This window comes from Pelophylax lessonae (genome assembly GCF_965119305.1).
Source record: "Pelophylax lessonae genome assembly, chromosome: 3".
NCBI classification, from domain to species: Eukaryota; Metazoa; Chordata; class Amphibia; order Anura; family Ranidae; genus Pelophylax; species Pelophylax lessonae.
The window spans coordinates 579,108,525-579,131,226 of record NC_138770.1 but is presented as its reverse complement, the minus strand read 5'-3'; the positions used below and the strand labels follow the sequence as shown (position 1 = coordinate 579,131,226).

The 22,702-nt window shown below is 47.1% G+C and overlaps 1 protein-coding gene across 1 annotated transcript in view; it reads left to right on the top strand.

The window, feature by feature from the left end:
- Positions 1–22,702, top strand: part of VPS54 (VPS54 subunit of GARP complex) — a 243,203-nt gene that overhangs the window by 214,443 nt on the left and 6,058 nt on the right. The window contains exon 22 of the mRNA XM_082252138.1: positions 12,513–12,607. Within this exon, the coding sequence (XP_082108264.1) occupies positions 12,513–12,607 (95 nt within the window). The remainder of the gene's footprint in view (positions 1–12,512; positions 12,608–22,702) is intronic.

Genomic DNA, 22,702 nt, shown 5'->3' with positions numbered 1-22,702 from the left:
GAAGATTGCCAAGACCCTGAAACTGAGCTGCAGCCCGGTGGCCAAGACCATACAGCGGTTTAACAGGACAGGTTCCACTCAGAACACGAATCGCCATGGTCGACCAAAGAAGTTAAGTGCACGTGCTCAGCGTCGTATCCAGAGGTTGTCTTTGGTAAATAGACAAATGAGTGCTGCCAGCATTGCTGCAGAGGTTGAAGGGGTGGGGGGTCAGCCTGTCAGTGCTCAAACCAAATGCTGCACACTGTATCAAATTGGTCTCCCTGCCTGTCGTCCCAGAAAGAAGCGTCTTCTAAAGATGATGCACAAGAAAGCCAGCAAACCGTTTGCTGAAGACAAGCAGACTAAGGACGTAGATTACTGGACCATTTCCTGTCGGCTGATGAGACCAACATAAACTTATTTGATTCAGATCGTGTCAAGTGTGTGTGGCGGCAACCAGGTGAGGAGCACAAAGACAAATGTGTCTTGCCTACAGTCGAGCATGCTGCCGGCACTAGGGAGCTAAAGTTCATTGAGGGAACCATGAATGCCAACATGTACGGTGACATACTGAAGCAGAGCATGATCCCCTCCCTTCAGAGACAGGACAGCAGGGCAGTATTCCAACATGATAACGACCCCAAGCACACCTCCAAGATGACCATTGCCTTGCTAAAGAAGCTGAGGGTAAAGGGGATGGAATGGCCAAGCATGTCTCCAGACCTAAATCCTATTGAGCATCTGTGGGGCATCCTCAAACGGAAGGTGGAGGAGCACAAGGTCTCTAACATCCACCAGCTCCGTGATGTCATCATGGAGAAGTGGAAGAAGACTCCAGTGGCAACCTGTAAAGCTCTGGTGAACTCCATGCCCAAGAGGATTAAGGCAGTGCTGAAAAACAATGGTGGCCACATAAAATATTGACGCTTTGGGCCCAATTTGGACATTTACACTTAGGGGTGTACTCACTTTTGTTTCCAGCAGTTTAGACAATAATGGCTGTGTATTGAGTTATTTTGAGGGGACAGCAAATTTACACTGTTATACAAGCTGTACACTCACTACTTTACATTGTAGCAAAGTGTAATTTCTTCAGTGTTGTCACATGAAATGATATAATAAAATATTTAAAAAATGTGAGGGGTGTACTCATTTTTGTGAGATACTGTATGAACAGGGATGGTGTCCATGGTGATGCTGGGTCCAAAGTCTAGGCGCTCCTCCGATCAGTAGGGTGAGTCCTTGAGGGGTCCCTGTTATCTCTCTCACTGCTGATAGGTACCCTGAGCCTTGGGGGGATCCTTTAGTGGTGCCAAAAGATCGTTTCTCTATCATTCATCGACAGACGCAGCTCCTTATCTTCATGACTCATAGGGTTATGCTGCTCCTTCTTGGAATAGGCACTAAGCAGGAAAAAAACGTTACCACGCCTGTGGGGGCTGTTCCTGCAGACATAACGCCACACACCCTGCTATCATCAAACAGTTTGTTCTGCCTAGTGTTAGGAATAGGACCTAGCTCCCTGCTAGGACTTTGGTCTTAGCTGTAACAGGGAAATTTGTGATTTTTAATTTTTTTTTTTAACTAGTTAGTTTTGGAGGAAAAAGATCCAGAGGAACTAAAAGCAACAGCCAGCTGCAGTTTCGCACTGGATAATCTAGATCCTTAAGGTCTCCCAGCCTGGCCAGCGAGCGTGAGCAGGTTATAGTCCAGAACTAGGCCTCGCCACGACAGTGCCCCGATGGATGGGTAGGAGCCTGCAAGTGGACAGTCTCGCTGGGACGCATTAACCTGGAATGCCCTGAGTCACAGCTTCCCCTTGGCTGACAGCACCCCCACCCCGGGTGGGAGGTGATCTGTTTCGGAGTGGCACCCACCTGGTACCGTGGTATGGTGAGTAAGATTGGCACTCATCCTCGATCCTTTTCTGTGGCTCGGATCTTAACCTTTCTTCAACAGGGCCATTGACTAGAAGTTGGCCTTGAGTACCATCAAGAGCCAGGTGTTTGCCCTGGCAATCTTCTTTCAGTGACCCCTAGCCACGCACTCTTTCATCGTACCTTCATTCAGGGGGTTTGACATGTGGCTCCCTGTACGGTCTCTTTTGCCACCATGGGATTTAAATTTAGCACTTTCAGTTCTCCAGAAACCTCCATTTGAGAATATTTGGGAGATTCCCTTGCCTACGTTGTCCCAGTAGGTAACATTTTTGGTGGCTATTACCTCGGCGCGCAGGGTATTGGAATTGGCGGCATTATCCTGTCGCAGTCCCTATTTAGTGGTCTATAGGGATAAAGTGGCTCTTCATCCCTGTCCATCATTCCTGCCCAAAGTTTTCCCTGACTTCCATCCCAAGGAATTTGCTTTGCATACCTTGGATGTGGCTCATGCAATTTGGGTGTATCTGGCAATTACTGAGTCCTTTCAGAGGTCAGACTCGCTGTTTGTGGTTACGGACGAACCAAGAAAAGGACTGGCCGCTTCTTTGGCTACCATCTCCACATGGATCAGACAGGCGGTGACTTAGGCCTATTCCATTAAAGGTCAGGTTGCACCTTTCTCTGTCACGGTACATTCTTCTCAGGCGCTGAGTGCTTCTTGGGCCTTTCGTCATCGTCAATATCGCAAGTTTGCAAGGTGGCCACCTGGTCATCTGTGCATACCTTCACAAAATTCTATATGATAGATACTTTGGCATCTGCGGATGCTTCTTTTGGCTGCAAAGTTTTGCAGGCTTCTGTTTAGGAGGGGCTGTTCCCTCTTGAGGGGTGTTTTTCTTTAAACTTTTTTTTTTTTCCCCCCGACGGGGCTCCTGTTAAGGGCTCTTATGTTTAGCCTTGCGTTATTTTCCCCACCCCTCATTTTCCTTTTGGCACTGCTTTTGGACGTCCCAGTAGTAATGATTTATGGAGCGCTGTGTCCATCTATGACTCCCACCCCTCTATGGAATTCTGATACTTTTAATACTGCTTGCTACTAAACTAATTACCTAGAGCAGAAAGGGGAGTTATATACCAGCGGAGGACGGCCCATGGGCGTAGTCAGGTGTTTTTTTTTTTTCTGCCTAGTCCTACTTCTGGAGGAGGCAATATAAGCCAGTAGTTATGATTTATGGAGCGCTGTGTCCAATCAGCTTCTATCTTCAGCTTGTTCAGTTATGCTTTAAAAATGTAAGTTAGAAGCCAACTGGTTGCCATGCACATCTATTCCAGAATCTTTCTGCTCCAGTCTTAGTTAATTTCCCTCAATGTATCTCTTCCTACTCACAAGAAACAGTACTGGTGTGGGTTTTCAGAGTAGTGAGCACTGTGATTGGCTTACCACAGTGATCACGTGAGCGAGAGCCAGTCCTCCTGTCTCCCAATCCTTTGTACGAGACCAAGAGCTGTCAGGGACAGCTCAGTGTCTGTGCTGTGGGTGTCCAATTAAATGCGCAAATACAGTATGTGGCACCCAGATTGACAGCCCGTTTTCTTGACACTGCATATATGTTATATGTATTGCGTGGTGGTAAATTATTAAATCAAACATTGCCTACAGAGGTTGCAAAAAATTACTGGTAAAGGGCTTCAATCCTGAAATCCTCCTAGAGGCCATGACAAACCTCTACCCAGTCTTGTTGTAAGAGATCGAATTATGTAAATACTAAAACCTTTAGGACTTGCATTGTGACATTGATTTCTGGATAGTATTGACATTTCACTAAAGAGTATTGCTTGGTATCTGGAGTTGCTCTGATCTAATCATCTCTAGCCTGTTTGTTTACCATCGGATGGTCACAAGCGTATTACTAAATGCATTGGTAAGGGATTCCAATAAACTTGCTTTATATTTCAGAAGGCTGTCCATTACAAATAAAATATACTTGTAAATCTTTTTTTTAGTGGTGCATAGAAATGAAAATTACAGTACTGAAACTGAAAATGTAGGATGCACCTGAAAATCAAAACAGGTTTTTAAAAATAAAAAAAAAATGTTTAATTTGACCCCTTGGAGCTGGTGCCTCCTGGCCCTTTAAGGGTTTAGGATGCCGGGATGTATGATCATGTGACCGCTGTGATTGGTTGTCATGACGGTCATGTATACGGAAAGCTCTCCACCACAAGCAGCGATTGGGAGCTTTCCATTAATCGGCGCTACCTGTGCTGGGAACGCGTAGGGCATGCGCTCTCGGCACAGCTGTTTTTGTACTAATGCACACAAATATGTGGCCACTTGGCGCAAAGTCCCACCATATTTGCGCTGCCGGATCCAAGAGGTAATGTGACTGGCCTTTTTTGAATTAACCACTTCAGCTCTGGAAGGTTTTACCCCCTTCCTGACCAGGCTATTTTGCGATACTGCACCGCGTTGGTTTAACTGAAAACTGCGAGGTCGTGCGACACTGTACCTAAATAAAATTGATGTATTTTTTTTCCTCACAAGCAGAGCTTTTTTTGGTGGTATTTGATCACCTCGGCGTTTTTTTATTTTTTGCGCTATAAACAAAAAAATCCCAACCATTTTGAAAAAAAAAAAAAAAGTTTCTCTTTCATTTATTGACAGCTCCTGATATTCATAACTTGGGTTTTACTGCCCCCTACAGGAGCAGGACACTAGGAAGAAAATAATACTGTCTACACCCATGGGCTGTCCCAGGTGGGTATACTCCCTCTCTGTGCTATAGCCACTCAGTTTTTTTCTGCCTAGTCAGGAGTAAGGACCTATTTCCTTGCTGGGATATTTGGTCCTTGCAAAAGTTTTTTAGATAGAATTTTTTTTTCTCCTTGATTTCTTTCCTGTGGGATCTACAATCAACTGCCGGACTGGGCGATGGGCTGGATAATCCAGATCCAGTGGTCACCCAAGTCTGGCCAGCCAGTGCACACAGATCTCAGCTCTGCGCTAGGTCAGCCACGACAAAGCCACACTGGACAGGGGCTGGCTGCGAGTTAAAAGCCTTGTGAGGTCTCTGCCCGAGTCGCAGCGTTCCTCCTGGCCGACAGCCCCCCATTTAGATGGAGAGGGGTTCAGTCTGGAGCTGTGCCCACCTGCTTCGGTGAGTAGCTGTCCGCCCTCTCCCCCCGGAGGGTTTTGGGGTGTATCTGGGACCCTCCTTGGGACGCTTGGACCCCCGGGTTCCCCTCCTTCCTCCAGGCACCCCCTCCCTTGCCAAGTACCTCATCCTGCCCCTTCGCGCTGGGGATGTTTGGGTGGTCTTGCCACTTGCCTGGGGGGTCCTGGGATCAGGGCCCCAACTGGCGATGGGGGCCAGGGGGGTGCGCCGCCGGCGACTGGATGATCGATTATGCATAGGGGGGAGGTTGTACCTGGTGGGGGCTCCTGCCAGGGCCCCCCGTCCTGCCTGGATCTGTCCTTGAGGCCTGGTCTCCCTCCTGGGTCCCTGTAAGCCTCGTAGAGCCACCATTTTGTTGTAGCCTGTGTGTTTCTATACACGGCGACTATGTTTGTGTAGTCCGGCGGCCATTTTGTTGTGGTTTGCCATTGAAAATAGCGTGACAGTGGAGCCCTATGGGCGAGGATTTCAGTGGTGGGAGCTCCTCCTCATTCCTTGTTGCTGAATCCTGGATCATTTTAATTCCTTATAGCCACTCGGGTAGTGCAAATTCCCCTGTTGGCTGCAGGTGCCTGTTTCTGTGGGTGGTGAGTCTGGTGGGGTCCTCTCCCTCTCTGCTGAGGATCTCTTGGTGCTTTGTGCCTGGCGACCGGGTGGTGCTGCCAGCGCGGTGGGGGTTGTCCTTTACCAGTGTTTTACACTTTTTGTGGGGTCCCCCTGGTCACTCATGGAGTCTTTGGAGCACGTTTCCCCACCTGATCCCCTCTCTGAGGCTGCGGGTCTCTCCGGGTCCCAACCATCCATCTATGCACTGACGGCGATCCTGGAGTCCCTTGTTTCCCAAAGGAGGCAGTTTACGGCGGCGGGCTAGCAGAAAGTGCCCTCCGCCTTCCCCTGCCTCATCTGTCTTGTCAGATCCTGAATTAGGTCGCTGCGGACGTGGGTCACCCTGCTTGGTCTGCAACCACGCGCCTGGAATCCTCTTATAGTGAGGATAATTCCTCCACGTCTGTGACTGCACACGAAAAGGCGCTGGTAGATGCACTGATTGCATCTGTGCGTGAGACCCTGAAGATGGAAGACGCAGCTGACCCAGGTGCCATTTGGCACTCACAAGCCATTCAAATCTGTTTCCTTGCCCTGCCTATTTTGACAGATTTGTCGCTAAAGAGTGGCGGCGACCAAAGGGTCCCGTGGGGTCCCTAAGCACTTTACTAGGCGTTACCCCTGTCCCTTCTTAAGAAGTTGACTATGCCAACGGTGGTGGACCCTCCGGTTTCCAGATTAAACAAGGCAACCATGATTCCGGTTGAAGAGTGCCTGGCCTTTAAGGATCCAGCTGACCGGAAGGTGGAGGCTGTGGCCCACACTATGTACACTCTGGCTGTTTCGGCAATGCGGCTGGTATTCACCATTGCCCTAGTATTGCAAACTCTGGCTGAGTGGGCTAAGCTCCTACACCGTGACCTGGAGAGGGAACAGCTCCCCCCCGCCTTTGCCGAGCTGGCCGCCCAGGGGCTTCAGTTTATCTGTGATGCTTCTTTGGATGTGGTTCCCCTGATGGCTCACCTCTCTGTTTTGGCATTGATCCTTCGGCGTGTTTTTTGGCTCAAGTGCTGGTCTGCGGATCATACTTCAAAAAAAGGCCTTGACTGATCTTCCTTTTCAAGGAGACCGCCTGTTTGGAGCTACCCTGGATGACATCATTAAAGGTCTCACGGAGGAAAGAGTACTTTTTTTCCGCTGGCTACAAAAGGCGAAGATCCTCGTCATAGACGTGGGCCTTCCTTCTCAGCTCATAAGAAGTTTTTTTCGTCCCGAAGGGTCAACTGACAAGGGCTCGAAGCCTTTCAGGGCCTCTTCTGGAGGATCCAAACGAACCTGGTCTGGCAAACCAAGATCGGGCTTCTCCAGACCCGGGTACAAGGCTCCTTCTGCATGAAGTTGCACCCTCACCCATATTGGGGGTGGGAGGACGCCTTCGCTGGTTTCCGGACCCATGGACTTCCCAGGTTCAAGACAAGTGGTTCCACGAAGTAATTCGGTCTGCTCTTGTCCCCCGGCAAGGTTTTTTCCTTCAAACTTGTGTCTGTCCCCAGACCGCTTACAGGGCCTGTTTGGGGCAGTACAAGACCTGTTCCTACAAGGGGTGATTGTCTTGGTCCTGTCCCCGAAACCTTTTCATGGGTTTTTTACTCAATCCTGTTCCTAGTTCTTAGGAAGGAAGGCAAAGTGCATCCAATCCTGGACCTCAAGGTGTTAAACTTCTTTGTGGGTACAGAAGTTCAGAATGGAGTCCATTTGAACGGTGGCGGCATCTATCAATATCAAGGATGCCTACCTTCACATTCCAATATGTGCCAGTCAACAGCGTTTTCTCTCCGCTTAGCTGTGGGAGAGGAGCATTATCAGTTTCTGGTGTTACCCTTTGGTCTCCCATCTGTTCCTCGGGTCTTCACAAAAGTGTTAGCCCCGGTGCTAGCTTTGCTACGCCAACGGGAGATTGCGGTACTGGGCTTCTGCAAGCAGAGTCTCCCTCTGCTCTGGTGGAAAACTTGCAAATCACAATACGAACTCTGCGGGAGTTCGGCTGGATTCTGAAATTTCAGAAGTCTTCTCTGGTTCTGTCCACAAAGCTGGAATATCTGGGCCTGACTCTGGACTCGGCCTTAGCCAGAGTGCTCCTTCCTCTGGACAAACTCCAGAAATTGCAGGCTGCAATTCGCCGCCTGCTGTTCAACAAATGGTCATCCCTCCGGACTTACATGCGGGTGCTGGGCCTGATGGTGTCTACCTTCGAGGTGGTTCCATTTGCACAGTTCCATACGAGGTCCCTGCAAATGGATATTCTGACCAAATGCAACAAGACTTGGCAGTCTCTGGACAATCTAAGCCGGCTGAGTCGGGGCACGAAGGAGTCCCTGATATGTTGGCTTTGTTCTCCGGCGCTTCGGCTGGGAAATTCCTTCCTCCCCTTGTATTGGACAGTGGTCACCACAGATGCCTGCCTGAGTCCAGACTCCCTTTTAAAAGTCTTTGAACTCCAAGCGATCAGACTGTGTCTGGATCATTGGACGGATCGTCTTTAGGGTTGTCCAGTGCGCATTCAATTGGACAATGCCACGGCTGTGGCTTATGTCAATCGCCAAGGGGCACAAGAAGTGTCCTGGCGGCTCTGGAGGTAGCCGGCATGCTAAGGTGGGCAGAACGGTTCATTCCAGCCATCTCCATTGTACACATTCCCAGGGTGGAAAATTGTCAGGCTGATTACCTCAGTCGGCAAGCGTTGGACCACGGGGAATGATCCCTTCATCCGGAGAAGTTTCATCAGCTGTGTCTCCGGTGGGGCACCCCCGAGGTAGATCTGTTGGTGTCTCGGCTCAAAAGAAAGGCACAGAGGATTGTGGCTCAGTCAAGGGATCCTCTGGTGGATGCCACAGACGCGCTGGTGGCCCCGTAGGGTCAGTATAGTCTGATTTACACTTTCCCTCCTCTCGCTTCTGCCATGACTTCTATGCAGGATCGAGGCAGAAGGGATTTCGGTCATCTTATTGGCTCCGGACTGGCCTCGTCGGGCTTGGTACGCTGATCTGGTGCACCTGGTTGCTGACGTTCCTTGTCAGCTTCCTCTCAGGGAGGATCTGCTGTCCCAAAAACCGATCTTCCATTCTGCTTTACAGTCACCTGCTTTGACGGCTTGGCTGTTGAATGCCAGGTGCTGTAGGATAGGGGTTTATCAAAGTCGGTGATTCCTACACTGTTGAAAGCTAGGAAATCTACCTCCTAGGAAGATCTACCATTGTACGTGGAAAACGTACATTGCGCGGTGTGAGTCTCTTGGGGTTCTTCCTCACTCCTCGGTGGCTCGGATCTGGACCTTCCTTCAACAGTGGGTTGAACAGAAATTGGCCTTGAGTACCATCAAGGGCCAGGTGTCGGCTTTGGAGGTCTTCTTCCAACAACTTGGCCTCACACTCCCTTCGGGTTGTCCGACATTTGGTTCCTCCAGTGCAGGCTCCGTTGTCGCCTGGGGATCTTAATTTGGTGCTTTCAGCTCTCCAGAAGCCTCCTTTTGAAAATATTCAGGAGATTTCCCTGCTTATGCTGTTCCAGAAGGTGGCCTTTTTAGTGGCTATCACCCCTGCGCACAGGGTGATGGAACTTGCAGTGTTATCCTGTCGTTCACCTTACCTGGTTATTCACAGGAATAAGGTGGTTCTTCGCCCCTTTCCGTCGTCCATTCCAAAGGTTGTCTTTGATTTTCATTTGAATGAGGAAATTGTGTTGCCTTTCCTGTGTCCCAGGCCTAAACATCCGAAACAAATTGCCTTGCTTGCCTTGGATGTGGTCTGGGCAATTAGGGTGTACCTGGCAGCTACAGGGTCCTTCAGGAAGTCAGGCTCTCTCTTTGTGTTCACGGATGGACCTCGAAAAGGGTTGTCCACTTCCTTTGCGACAATTTCCAGATGGGTCAGACAGAGGGTGGTTCAGGTCTATTCCATCAGGGGTCAGGTTCCTCCTTTCCCTGTCAAGGCGTACTCTACTAGGGCACTTAGTGCCTCCTGGGCCTTTTGTCATCAGGCGTCAGTGACGCAGGTTTGCAAAGTGGCCACTTGGTTGTTTGTGCCCACTTTCACTAAATTCTACAAAGTGGATTCGTTGGCATCTGCGGATGCTTCTTTTAGCCGCAACGTTTTGCAGGCTACTGTTTGAACACCTGATCCTCTTTGAGGGTGTGTTGTTTTTTTTTTCAGGTGGGTTCCAGTTGTTTGGTTGAGCTCCTGTTGCCTGGTTGGCTAATGTTTAGCCTTGGGAATTTTTTTGATGTTCCCACCCCTCATGTTTAACACTACTTTGGGATATCCCAGTGGTTATGAATATTAGGAACTGTGTCCGTCAGTGAACGAAAGAGAAAATGGGACTTTTGTCTTACCGTAAAATCCATTTTTCTGATGTTCATTGACGGACACAGCACCCGCCCCTCTGTGGAGTTATAATTCTCCTGACACTGCTTGAAACAAAACTAAGTTGCTTAGCAGAGAGAGGGAGTATACCCCCTGGGACTGCTAATGGGTGTAGCCAGAATTCTTTTCTGCCTAGTGTCCTACTCCTGTGGGGGGAAGAATAACCCAATGGTTATGAATAGCAGGAGCTGTGTCCGTCAATGAACATCAGAGAAATGGATTTTACGGCAAGTCAAAAATCCAATTTGTTCTCTTTCTGCTATAAAACATATCCAATAATAAAATGTAAAATTTCGAATTTCTTCATCAATTTAAGCCAATATGTATTCTACGTTTTTGGTAAAAAATCCCAATAAGCGTGTATTGATTGGTTTCGCAAAAGTTATAGCGTCTACAAACTGAGATAGATCTGTGTACTTTTTATTTATTTTATTTTTTTATACTAGTAATGGCAGCGATCAGCGGGACTGTGGCAGACAAATCTGACAATAAGCGACACTTTTTGGGGACCAGTAACACTTATAACTGTGATCGTTGCTAAAAATAATGCACTGGCAGGGAAGGAGTTCACATCAGGGGCAATCAAAGGGTCAAATGTGTGTCCCGAAAAGTGTTTACCTTGTGGGGGATGATTGCACTATAGGAACACAGAGAACCGTGTTCCTGCTTGGCAGAAACACAATATCTGCATCTTCCTTACTAGCAGGACAGCACCCTGCCTTGTGTACATAGGCAGGCCGCCGTTCTGCCTCTCTTTGAACGATCACCGGGTTTCTGGCAAACATCGGGTCCACAGGACCCGCTGATTGGCTCTCGCTGTGTCCAGTCACAGCAAGTGCTGGGCTCCATCTGCATGTGCGCCCTAGGCAGGGCAAGAAATCACGTACAGGTATGTAATTTTGTGCTTAAGGGCCACCCTGCCGCAGTAAAAGTACGTGGGGCGGTCTTTAACCTCTTGATGACTGCCCACCACAGATTTACTGCGGCAGCCGGCCGCTCCTGGGCAAACCGACGTAGTACTACATTGCTCGCTCAGGAGACTCTAGGGGGCGAGCGAGCGTAGCTGGCGGCACGCTCCCGTCCCTGCTCGTCAGCCGGGGGAGCCAGTGCGTGTGACAGGCGGCTCTGATGGCCGCTGGCCACTCTCGATCTAGCCCCGCTGACAGAGAAGGATGGACGGCTGATGTAAACACAGCGGTCTGTCATTCTCCCTGAAGTGATCACAGAGGCTATGTGATCCTGCTATATAGGATCGCATGTCTCTGTGATGATCTCACAAGCCCAACCCCCCCACAGTTAGAATCACTCCCCTAGGCTTACATTTAACCCCTTGATCACTAATAGTATTAACCCCTTCCCTGCCAATGGCATTACAGTAACAGTGAATATTTTTAGCACTGATTACTGTAGTAATGTCACTGGTACCCCCAAAAAGTGTCAAAAATGTCAGGGGTCCGATCTGTCCGCCGCAATGTCGCAGTCCCACAAAAAATCGCAGATCACCGGCATTACTAGTAAAAAAAAAAAAAACAACAAAAATTACATAAATCTTTCCCGTAGTTAGTAGACGCAATAACTTTTGCGCAAACCAATTAAAATACGCTTATTGCAATTTTTTTTTTTTTTTTTACCAAAAATATGTAGCAGAAAACAAATTGGCTTAAAATGTTAAAAAATTTAGATTTTTAAATTTTTTTTTATGGGAATGTTATATAGCAGAATGTGAAAAATATTGTTTTCTTTTTCAAAATTGTCGTTCTTTTTTTTGATTATAGCACAAAAAATAAAATCGCACAGGTGATCAAATACCACCAAAAGAAAGCTCTATTTGTGGGAAAAATAGGACGTCAATTTTATTTGAGTCGCACAACCGCACAATTGTCCGTTAAAGTAACACAGTGCCGAATCGCAAAATAGGGCCTGGTCATTAAGCAGCAAAATCCTCCGGGGCTAAAGTGGTTAATCAGTTAAAGTCAATTGGGGGCGTTGACAGGTAGATGACAGGTTTGTTTCCGCTCACTGTGCAGAGCAGAGACGGACAGAGTCCTGTCCCCCCCCCCTATGGGGAGACTGGGTGAAAAAGGACTGCCTGCCCGTTTTCACCCGATCAGATCCAGCATTCATCTGGATTTGGCGGACAGGGTCGGATAGCGGCAGGTGTCAGCAGACATGTCACCGCTGACATCCGCGGCTCCATAGGGGTGAATGGAGGGTCCGATCTGGTCCGCCTGAAAAACTGACAGGTGGCGCTGATCAGACCACCCGTGTGAAAGGACCCTTAGAGTTGCATTTTAAAGAAAAATGACCAAAATTAACCGCATATTCATGCAGGGATTTCTGTACAGGTTTGTCTTGTGTCTGTGCTTGTGTTGTGTACACAATCGGTATTACCAAATCATTTATCTTTTCTATTATGCCCAAATGTTTTTGTTTCTTTTACTGTATGTTACCACACCTGTATTGCAGTTCCTATTTTGATAATATAAGTAATGATATTCTTCTACTTACAGGCTCTGTTCCTCCGAATTAATAGCAGCTGCAGGCTTCACTTAAAGAGTCAGCTGTGTCACCTAAATGTCACCAATGACGGAGGGCCACTGCACGGGTGAGAGATCCTAACATTCTTTAGCAGCAAATAAGGGACGTGAGCCGTGTTCTTTTTCCGGAGAGACATCTTTTGGTTTTAAAGCTTTTTTAATCTGCGAGGACAGACTGCAGACCTTACACCTTAAAGTGAAACTTTAGTCATAAAATTAAAGTGTTTGTAAAGGCTGAAGGTTTTTTAACTTCATGCATTCTATTGGCTCCCACTGCTGTTAATCACAGCCAGTAAACCAATTAGGAGACGGAGGCGGCGGGGCCGAGCCACAGCACCATATGTGAATAGACACACAGAGCCGTGGGTCAAGAGGGTGCCTACTTGAGTGCCCCTAGAGCAAGCTGCTTGCTGTGGGGGGAAGGAGGGAGAAGCCAGAAGCGGCAGCATGGGACCCAAGAAGTGGAGGATCCGGGCTGCTCTGTGCAAAACCATTGTAAGTCATGTATACACAATACATAACACATACAAGTACAGCGCAATCATAATAAAACACTTTTCCACACAATCAATGGAATAATGGATAAAGATGTGCATCAATCCATTAATCATTACATCAAGCATGCCAAATGCAATGGAAATCAGATATATATTAGTCCATAAAGTGAATAAACAGAGCAGACTCCTCTTAATGCAGGCTCTAAAGAAGGTATGAAAAACAGTCCCCCAGAGTGCAGTCAAGGTGCTGATGATCCATGCAAGTGATGATCAAAGTGCTCTTATGATCCCATCACCATGGCATACATATATGCTCACCTCCAAAATCAGACGGACAGCATATCAGGTCACACAGACTCCACTCTTCTCTACCTCTGGATGGCTGCTTCTAAGTTCCTCCACAATCAGTACATGCATAAAAGGAAGCAGACATCTAATGCTCTCCGTTTGAAGATTTTTATTAAAGGGCTAAAAATATAACACTTACAAAGGGCAGCGTTTTCCAAGCAAGTAAGCACAGCTGATTCTCATATCCACGCATTGTCTGATATGTACTGTACTTTTTGTGTATACACGACTTACAGTATTTAGTCATGTTTATTTGCACATATGCTTGGTGACTTAGACCTTTGTTTGGTCAGTTTCACCATTTTTAATGAGTATTGGTTTTAACTATTGAATTAATAAATGTGTTTTTTTTATATATCTGTGCCTAAGCCTATTTTATGATGTGCCCTTAAAGTCCACACATATTTGCAGTTGTCTTCTACAGCTGTTGTTTTCCTGTAAGTATAACATGATTTTCTCTTTCGTTTATCAACGGACATAAATCATAACTACTGGGTTATATTGCCTCCTCCAGGAGTAGGACTAGGCAGAACAAAAAACACCTGGCTACGCCCATGGGCCATCCTCAGCTTGGTAGATAACTCCCCTCTCTGCTCTAGGTAATCAGTTTTAATCTGTCTAGTCAGGAGTAAGGACCTAGGCTTCCGGCTGGGATCGCTGGTCCTAGCAATTTTTTTTTCTCTTTCCTTGCATCTTTTTTGTATTTTATCTCGGGGGATCTACAATCAACTGCCAGGCTGGGCGATTGGCTGGATAATCTAGATCCAATGTTCCCCCTAGCTCAACCAGCTAGTGCGTGCAGACTGCAGCTACACACTAGGTCGGCCATGACATAGCCTCGCAGACAGAGGCTGGCCCACGAGTTAAACGTCTCGAAGGGTCGCATATGACCGGGCTTGGGTTCGAGTCACAGTGGTCCCTTGGCCAACAGCTCCCCTACTTCGGTGGCGAGGATTCTGTCTGGAGCATTACCCGCACCATGGAAGGGTAAGTACAGTCCTGCCTCTCCCCTTTTGGCGTTTTTTTTTTTTTTTTTTGGGTGGATGCGGGTAACCTCTAGGGATGGTCAGACCTGCAGGTTCCCTCCTCCCATCCTTTAAAATTCCTCAGTGAGCTGGGCTTTCCCCACTCCCTTTCTCCCCTGTCTGGACCTGGAGTCTGGTGGGGGCCCCATGGCAAAGGATGCAGTAGAGACCCCTGGGGTCTCCCTTGATATCTCCACTCTGTAAGGGTCCTGGGATAGTGTGTATTGTCCTGGTAGTCTGGAGAGGACCCAGTGTTGGAAACCCCTAGGGGCATGCCCCACTATTTGCATTGAGGCTATAGTGCAGGGGGATCCCAGTGCAGAGTGGCAGCGGAGTCTCCCCTAACGTGTGTCCTACCTTCAGGAGGGGGTCCCCTTGCAAAGGGTGCAGCGTTGCAGAGGGCACAGGGAAGATCTTGGCAGCATGTTGTAGCTGATGGCCATTTTCCCTTAGTCTTCCTGGTCTCCGGTTGCCGGCCATGTTGTGAAGCCTGATGATGTCACGGGGGCCGTCTTCCATTTGTCTGGCTGGTCTCCAGTTGGCGGCCATGTTTGTGTAGCCCGATGTCACTGGGCCATTTTCCCTTAGTCTGGCTGGTCTCCAGCTGGCAGCCATATTTGTGTAGCCCGATGTCACGGGGGGGGGGGGGGGCATTTTCCCTTAGTCAGGGAAACGCTGAAGACGACCAAAGCCTCGTGGGAACGCAGAGGCTCCTCCTCTTCCTCCTCAGTTTCCTCTTTTTTCGGGACATATGAACAGGGATGGCATCCATGGTGAGGCTGGGTCCAAATTTTCGGCGATCCACCGATTGGTAGGGTGAGTCCTTGGGGGTCCCTGTTATCTCTCTCTAATAGGTACCCTGAGCCTTGGGAGGATCCTTTAGTGGTGCCAAAAGATTGTTTTTGTACTGCAAGGTCTTCCTTTCCTTATGGAGCCTCAGGGTCACATGTCCCCCGCTGAACCCCTCATGGAGGTGACAGGTCCCTCGGAACCCCAGCTTCCCATGGTTGCACTGGAGGTGGTCCGGCAGTCCTTAGTGGTCCTGGGTGGAAGTGGTGTGTAGGCAAAGGCCCAGGAGGAAGTGTCCCCCGCCTTTCCCTGCTCAGTCTGTCTCATCTGATTCTGAGCCTGATGCCTTCATGGACGCGCGGCCCTTCCAGGGGGGCTTAATATCACACCCATAGATCCATCCGCTAGTGAGGATGATTCCTCCATGGTCGCAGCACTGAATAAAAAAGCGCTGGTAGACACACTTATCACTGCAGTGCGTGAGACTTTAAAAATGGACGATGCAGCTGATGTAGCCACGGACGCGACTGTGTCGTATGGTACACATAAGTCACCTTACACTCCAAAGGTGTTTCCTTATGTGCCTTATTTTGACAGGTTTTCCTATAAGGAATGGGAACAACCAAAATTACCCTTTGTGGTCCCCATATGTTTTGCTGTACATTAACCTTTTGAGGAGTCACTTTTAAAAAAGTGGACTAGTCCACCAGTGGTGGACCCTTCTGTTTCTATGTTGAACTAAGCTACCATGATCCCAGTAGAGGAATTACCGTTCTTTAAGGACCCGGCTGACAAGAAATCGGAGGCTGTGGCACGCAGCATGTTTACTATGGCTGGTTCGACATTGCAGCCAGTCTTTGCCTCAGCCCTGGTGTCTCAGACCCTAACTGAATGGGCCAAGCTTTTGCGCCAGGGCCTGGGGGGTTAGCATTTCCCCAACTGCTTATGCTGGTTTAGCGGACTAGTTGGTTCATGGAATGCAGTTTATTTGTGATGAAGGCAGACAAGACCCCTTCAGCATTAACGTCTGCCTTCACCCATTATTGGGGTAGGGGGACATCTTCGCTGGTTGCTGGCCTCGTGGACCTCCTTCATAACGGTCAAGGGGATCCACAAAATGATTCTTTTGGGGGTACCCAGAAAGGATGACAAAGCTTGTCCTTTTCTGTTTTTTTAGGTCCTGAATCTACTTGTGCGTATTTAATTCCTGCCAAGGTTAAGGTGATGTCCGAACTACCTAAGTTTCCCCTATCCCCCTGTCCAGGGAATTAATTTATCTAGGTCTGATTCTAATTCTGACAAAGGTGGTCCTTCCTCTGGACAAACTTCAGGAACCACAGGCTGTGATTTACCGGCTGCTGTCAAACAGATAGTTCTCTCTCCCATTTTGCATACAGTTTCTGAGTCTGATGGTATCCACCTTCAAGACAGTTCAGTTTGCACAGTCCTACATGCAGCTCCTTTAGCAGGCTCTGCTCCACAGGAGGATATCTAGGTTCATGGCAAGATCACAGGTTCCTCTGTCAAATGCTGCAGGAGTCCAAGGGCCACTGTAATGCCAGTATCATCCTCTGCTCAGGCTTCTTCCACAATTCCTGCAAGGAATCAAGGGCGAGGATCTTCCAATCAGTCTGGTGGCCCTTTGGGGCTTCCTCTCAGAGAAGACCAGTTGTCCCAAGGGCTGATCTACCATCCTGCTTTACAGTCACTGGTTTTAATGGCTTAGCTATTGAAAGCCAGGTACTGAGGGATAGAGGTCTGTCTGGATCAGTGATCCCCACTATGGTGAAGGCGAGGAAGTCGTCTTCCAGCAGGATATACCATTGTACGTGGAAAGCGTACATTTCTTGGTGTGAGTCGATGGCGCTCATCCTCGATTCTTTTCTGTGGCTCGGTTTGTAACCTTTCTTCAACAGGGCGTTGATCAGGAGTTAGCCTTGAGTACCATCAAGGGCCAGGTGTCTGCCCTGGCAATCTTCTTTCAGCGACCCCTAGCCATGCACTCTTTTGTTCGCACCTTCATTCAGGGGGTTCGACATGTGACTCCACCTGTATGGTCTCTTTTGCCACCATGAGATTTAAATTTAGTACTTTCTGTTCTCCAGAAACCTCCATTTCAGAATATTCGGGAGATTCCCTTGCCTACGTTATCCGAGAAGATGACATTCTTGGTGGCTATTACCTCGACCCGCTGGGTATTGGAATTGGCAGCATTATCCTGTCGCAGTCCCTATTTAGTGTTCAATAGGGATGAAGTGGTTCTTCGTCCCTGTCCATCATTCCTGCCCAAAGTTGTCTCTGACTTTATGAATGAGAACTTTGTGTTGCCTTTCTTGTGTCCCAAGCCAGCTCATCCCAAGGAATTTACTTTGCATTTCTTGGATGCGGTTTGTGCGAGTCCTTTCGGAGGTCAGACTCCCTTTTTGTGGTTACGGACAGACCAAGAAAAGGGCTCCTGGACGCTTCTGCTACCATCTCCATATGGATCAAACAGACAGTGACTCAGGCCTATTCCATTAAAGGTCAGGTTTCACCTTTCCCTGTCACGGCGCATTCTACTCAGGCGCTGAGTGCTTCTTGGGCCTTCCGTCATCAAGCATCAATATCGCAAGTTTGCAGGGCGGCCACTTGGTCATCGCTGCATACCTTCACAAAATTCTATAAGGTAGATACTATGGCATCTGCGGATGCTTCTTTTGGCTGCAAAGTTTTGCAGGCTGCTGTTTGGGAGGGGCTGTTCCCTCATGAGGTGTTTTTCTTTAAACTTTCATTTTTAAGACGGGGCTCCAGTGACCCGCTTAAGGCTTCTGTGTCCTGGTTAAGGGCTCATATGTTTAACCTTGGGTTATTTCCCCACCCCTCATTTTCCTTTTAGCGCTGCTTCTGGGCGTCCCAGTAGTTATGATTTATGGATCGCTGTGTCCGTCGATGAACGAAAGCGAAAATTGGGTTTTTGTACTTATCGTAAAATCCTTTTCCCAGAGTTCATCGACAGACACAGCACTCAACCCTTGATGGAGTTCTGATACCTCTAATCCTTCTTGCCACTAAACTGATTACCTAGAGCAGAGAGGGGGGTTATATACCAGCTGAGGACGGCCCATGGGCGTAGCCAGGTGTTTTTTGCTCTGCCTAGTCCTCCTCCTAAAGGAAGCAATATAACACAGTAATTATGGTTTATGGAGTGCTGTGTCCGTCGTGGATTTAAACGGTAAGTAAAAAAAATCCCTTTTTTTTTTTTCTTTTTTTTTTTAAACAATACTTTAATATTGCTTCAAGTCCTGCTAGATCACTTCAGCAAATGCTGATTTGGGCTTTAGCAAAATGGCAGCAAGAAGAAACAGGAACAATGCTGTAGGCAATTTACAGCACACGCTAATTTTGGTATCATAATTAATAATGAGGATATGTATGTTCTTTGCTAAAGAACATTATCTTTTATCAAGTTGTTATGGGTAAAGTTTCACTTTAATGTATATTTTTTCAGACTAAAGATGGCTTGTGTTTTCTTTTTTGGATTGCGGAAAAATGTCTAGTGTGTCACATCCATGAGATACGTTGCTATAAAAAGTGCTAATAGAATGTGTATTAATCTTTATTTGTCCCAGTTCGGTTCCTTTCACACAATGGTGCGCGTGACGGAGTCCGTTCTGCTCAGTGGGGGATCGATCCCCGCTAAGCAGGCGGATGACAGCTCCGTCTCCGCTCTGTGTGCAGAGACAGAGCTGTCAGATTCCTGCTCTTCTCTATGGGGAGATTGGATGAGAATGGACCGCCTGTCCGTTCTCATCCGATCCTATCCGATTCTCCAGACAGATGGAAAATAGGGTTTCCATCCGTCCGGATTTCACAGGAAGGATCAGATCGGAGAGTAGCGGGTGTCAGCGGAGATGTCTCAGCTGACATCCGCCACTCCATAGGGCTGCATGGAGCATCCGATCCGGTCCACCTGTAAAACGGACAGGCAGATCGGATCGAAAAGCCCATTTGAAAGGGGCCTTATGCTCATTTTCTAAGCTGTACTTTATTCTGTTTCATTCCCACAACCTTCACATCACCCCATTTAAAGGGAATAATAATCTTTTGAAAAAAATCTATAGATATTAACATGTAGGTCTCTTGGATATAGGGCTTTGTTGCTGGGCACTTCAGCCTAATGTTTCTGGTAGTCTTCTGCTAAAATTGCTCACTCCTTTAGAACCCTCTCCCTTTGCACAAACAGTACTGTGCAAAAGTCTAAGGCAAGTGTGAAAAAAATACTGTTAAGAATGCTTTCAGAAATACATGTTAACCACTTGCCGACCGCCGCACGACTATCTACGTCGGCGGTCAGCCCCTCACAGGCAAACTAACGTAGGGCTACGTTGCTTGCTTGTGAGGGTCTAGGGAGCGAGCGCGCGCCCCCGGGGGCGCGCTCCCGCTCCCGCGTGGTCACGGACCCCCCCCGCGCGTGTGACCAGCGGACCCGATGTCCGCCGGCCACTCGGCGATCGGCGGGGGAGAGGGAGAATGTCAGGCAGCTTGTGTAAACAAACTGCCTGTCATTCTCCTCGCTGCAAAGACACTGATAAAACGGATCTGGTATGTAGATCCGTTGATCAGTGTCCTTACAGCTAGAGCCACAGCCAATCACAGTAGAAACCACGCCCCTAGGGACACACACAGCCCCTCCCTTCCAAATAAAGTTAACCCCTTCACTACCAGTGTATTTTTACAGTAACAGTGCATATGTATAGCACTGATTACTGTAGAAATGTCACTGGTAACCCCAAAAGTGTCAAAAATGTCAGTCAAGGGTCCGATCTGTCCGCCGCAATGTCGCAGTACCGCAAAAAAAATCGCAGATCGCCGCCATTACGCGTTAAAAAAAAAAACAACAAAAATGACAAAAATCTTTCCCTTTGTTAGTAAACGCGATAACTTTTGCGCAAACCAATCAAAATACGCTTTTTGCGATTTTTTTTACCAAACATAGGTAGCATAAAACAAATTGGCCGAAAATTTTTAAAAATTTTGATTTTTACATTTTTTTGGGGGGGAATTTCATATAAAAAAATGTGAAAAATATTGCTATTTTTGCAAAATTGACGCTCTTTTTTTGTTTATAGCGCGTGATCAAAAAATCGCACAGGTGATCAAATACCACCAAAAGAAAGCTCTGTTTGTGGGAAAAAAAGGACGTCAAATTCGTTTAGGTACAGCGTCGCACGACCGTGCAATTGTGCGTTAAATTCACGCAGTGCCGAATCGCAAAATACCCCCTGGTCGGAATGGGGGTAAAATCTTCCGGGGCTTAAGTGGTTAATTTATTTTTATGAATTAACAAAATGGAAAGTAAATGAACATAGGAACTGGGGTGCAGAAAAATTGCAGCTGGTGTAAATATTTGGCTGTTGCAAAAGGCAGTTTAATGGCAAAGGGCTGGAAAGCAGTATAATAATGAGTGTATGCAGGCAACAGTGAAGCATGGTGGAGGTTCCTTGCAAGTTTGGTGCTGCATTTCTGCAAATGGAGTTAAAGATTTGGTCAGGATCAATGGTGTTCTCAATACTGAAAAATATAGGCAGATATTTATCCATCATGCCATACCATCAGGGAGATGTGTGATTGGCCTTAAACTTATTATGCAGCTGGACAATGTCCCCAAACATACACTAAATGTCATTAAGAACTATATTCAGCATTAGGAACAACAAGAAGTCCTTGAAAATATGATTTGGTCTCACAGTGCCCTGATCTCAACATCAAGTCTGTCTGGGATTACATGAAGAGACAGAAGGATTTGAGGCCGCCTACGTCCTCAGAAGATCTGTAGCAAGTTCTCCAAGATGTTTGGAACAATCTACCTGCCGAGTTCCTTAAAAAACTGTGTGCAAGTGTACCTAAAAGAATTGATGATGTTTTGAAGGCAAAGGGTGGTCACACCAAATATTGATTTGATTTGGATTTCGCTTGCTGAAAGCATTCCTAATTTACAGCATTTTTGTTTTTACACCTGCCTAAAACTTTTGCAAGATACTGTACAATTATAACATTAGGCTGATCATGCATAATAAAGCACATATTGTGAAAAAATGCTAGGTTTCCCCACAAGTAATACAAGTTGAAGAATAGTCTATGGGTCATCATTTAAGGTTAACTATAAAGTGATGAATTTTTACAAGTCTCTTTTTTTTTTTTTTGCCCATTGCAAACATTAAAGTTATATGATTGCCTAGAGGAAGATTGGGCATTGACAACCAATAAAACCTGTAGGTCAGCCTAGAATTTCTCAGATTTTGCTAGTATCCTAGGAGGGTTTTTTTTTTTTTTTTTAGCTAATTATTTTCCCTTCAGTTAAGATTTGTGTCTGTGTGTAGTAGCTGCAGGAGGTCTCTTAACTTTCTTGCACCTACCCAGGACAGTTGCACTCAGACTTGACTTATGTTCTTACTGTGACTAGAACTCACTGGATTGGACATCATAGGGCATGCTACTAAGTGGCCCTTGGTCAGTGGGCCCAGCGTGAGAATTTTACTGACTAGTTCTTACTAAGTTAGCTGCAGAGCACTTTCCAGGTTCTGAGCTGTTAGTATTGCCTTTGCGCTTGTTCTGTTTCTGAAGTCTAATTTATGTAAGTGGGCTATTTGGTCCAGGCACCAGAAGCTCCCTCGTTTTTATTGGTCGCTGCATGCCTAATGTGAATCTTCCTTTTTCTACTGGCTTGCCATGAAGGGAATTAATGCTGACATTCTGCTGTATTGCTCGTGCACTCTTCAACCTCTTTTTACTGCCAGACTGCATTCTCCCCACTGCTGCTCCTGGAGCCACGTGGAACTTCGATCCCAAGTCTGTCCTTCCTGTTTGCCTGCAGCAACACTTGGTCACCCTCAGCCACTTGTGGCATTCCCCCAAAAAAAAAAAAAAAAATCCGCTCAAGGGACATTACTTAGTCAGTAGGATGTGTCCCTTGTGCTGATGTCTCTTCTGTATCTGAAATCCTCCTGCATCGATAATTAACACCCCCACCATTGGCTGCAAGCACTGATCAGCTGTTGGTTTTCCCAGCATGTCTGTTTGACAAAAGCCGGATAGGCTGCTGTACACACTGGCCAAATGTCAGGTGGTTTCTATTGACCTGTCCAATACTACATGACATTCAGTCCATATGTACCAGCCATTAAAACAAGATAAATGCCATACTCATGTGCCTGTGAGCCAAGTGGATTTGCACCACATCCCTGTATATGTAACATTTGCAAATTTAGGAAAGAGTGGGGGTGTCCAAAACCATGGGCCTAGATAAGCCCCAACAGGCCCATATATGTATTGGACACACACTTTGTGGGACTTTAAAGGTGGAATTCACTTGGCATATAAAGATAAATAATAATACAAAATAGTAAATAAAATACAAAAAGTTTATTGATACAAATCCATATTGGAATAAAATCAGAAAATGATACCAAATGTCAATGCATTAGTGTAATACAATCGAAGAACCGTATCTTGTGGTATTAGGATC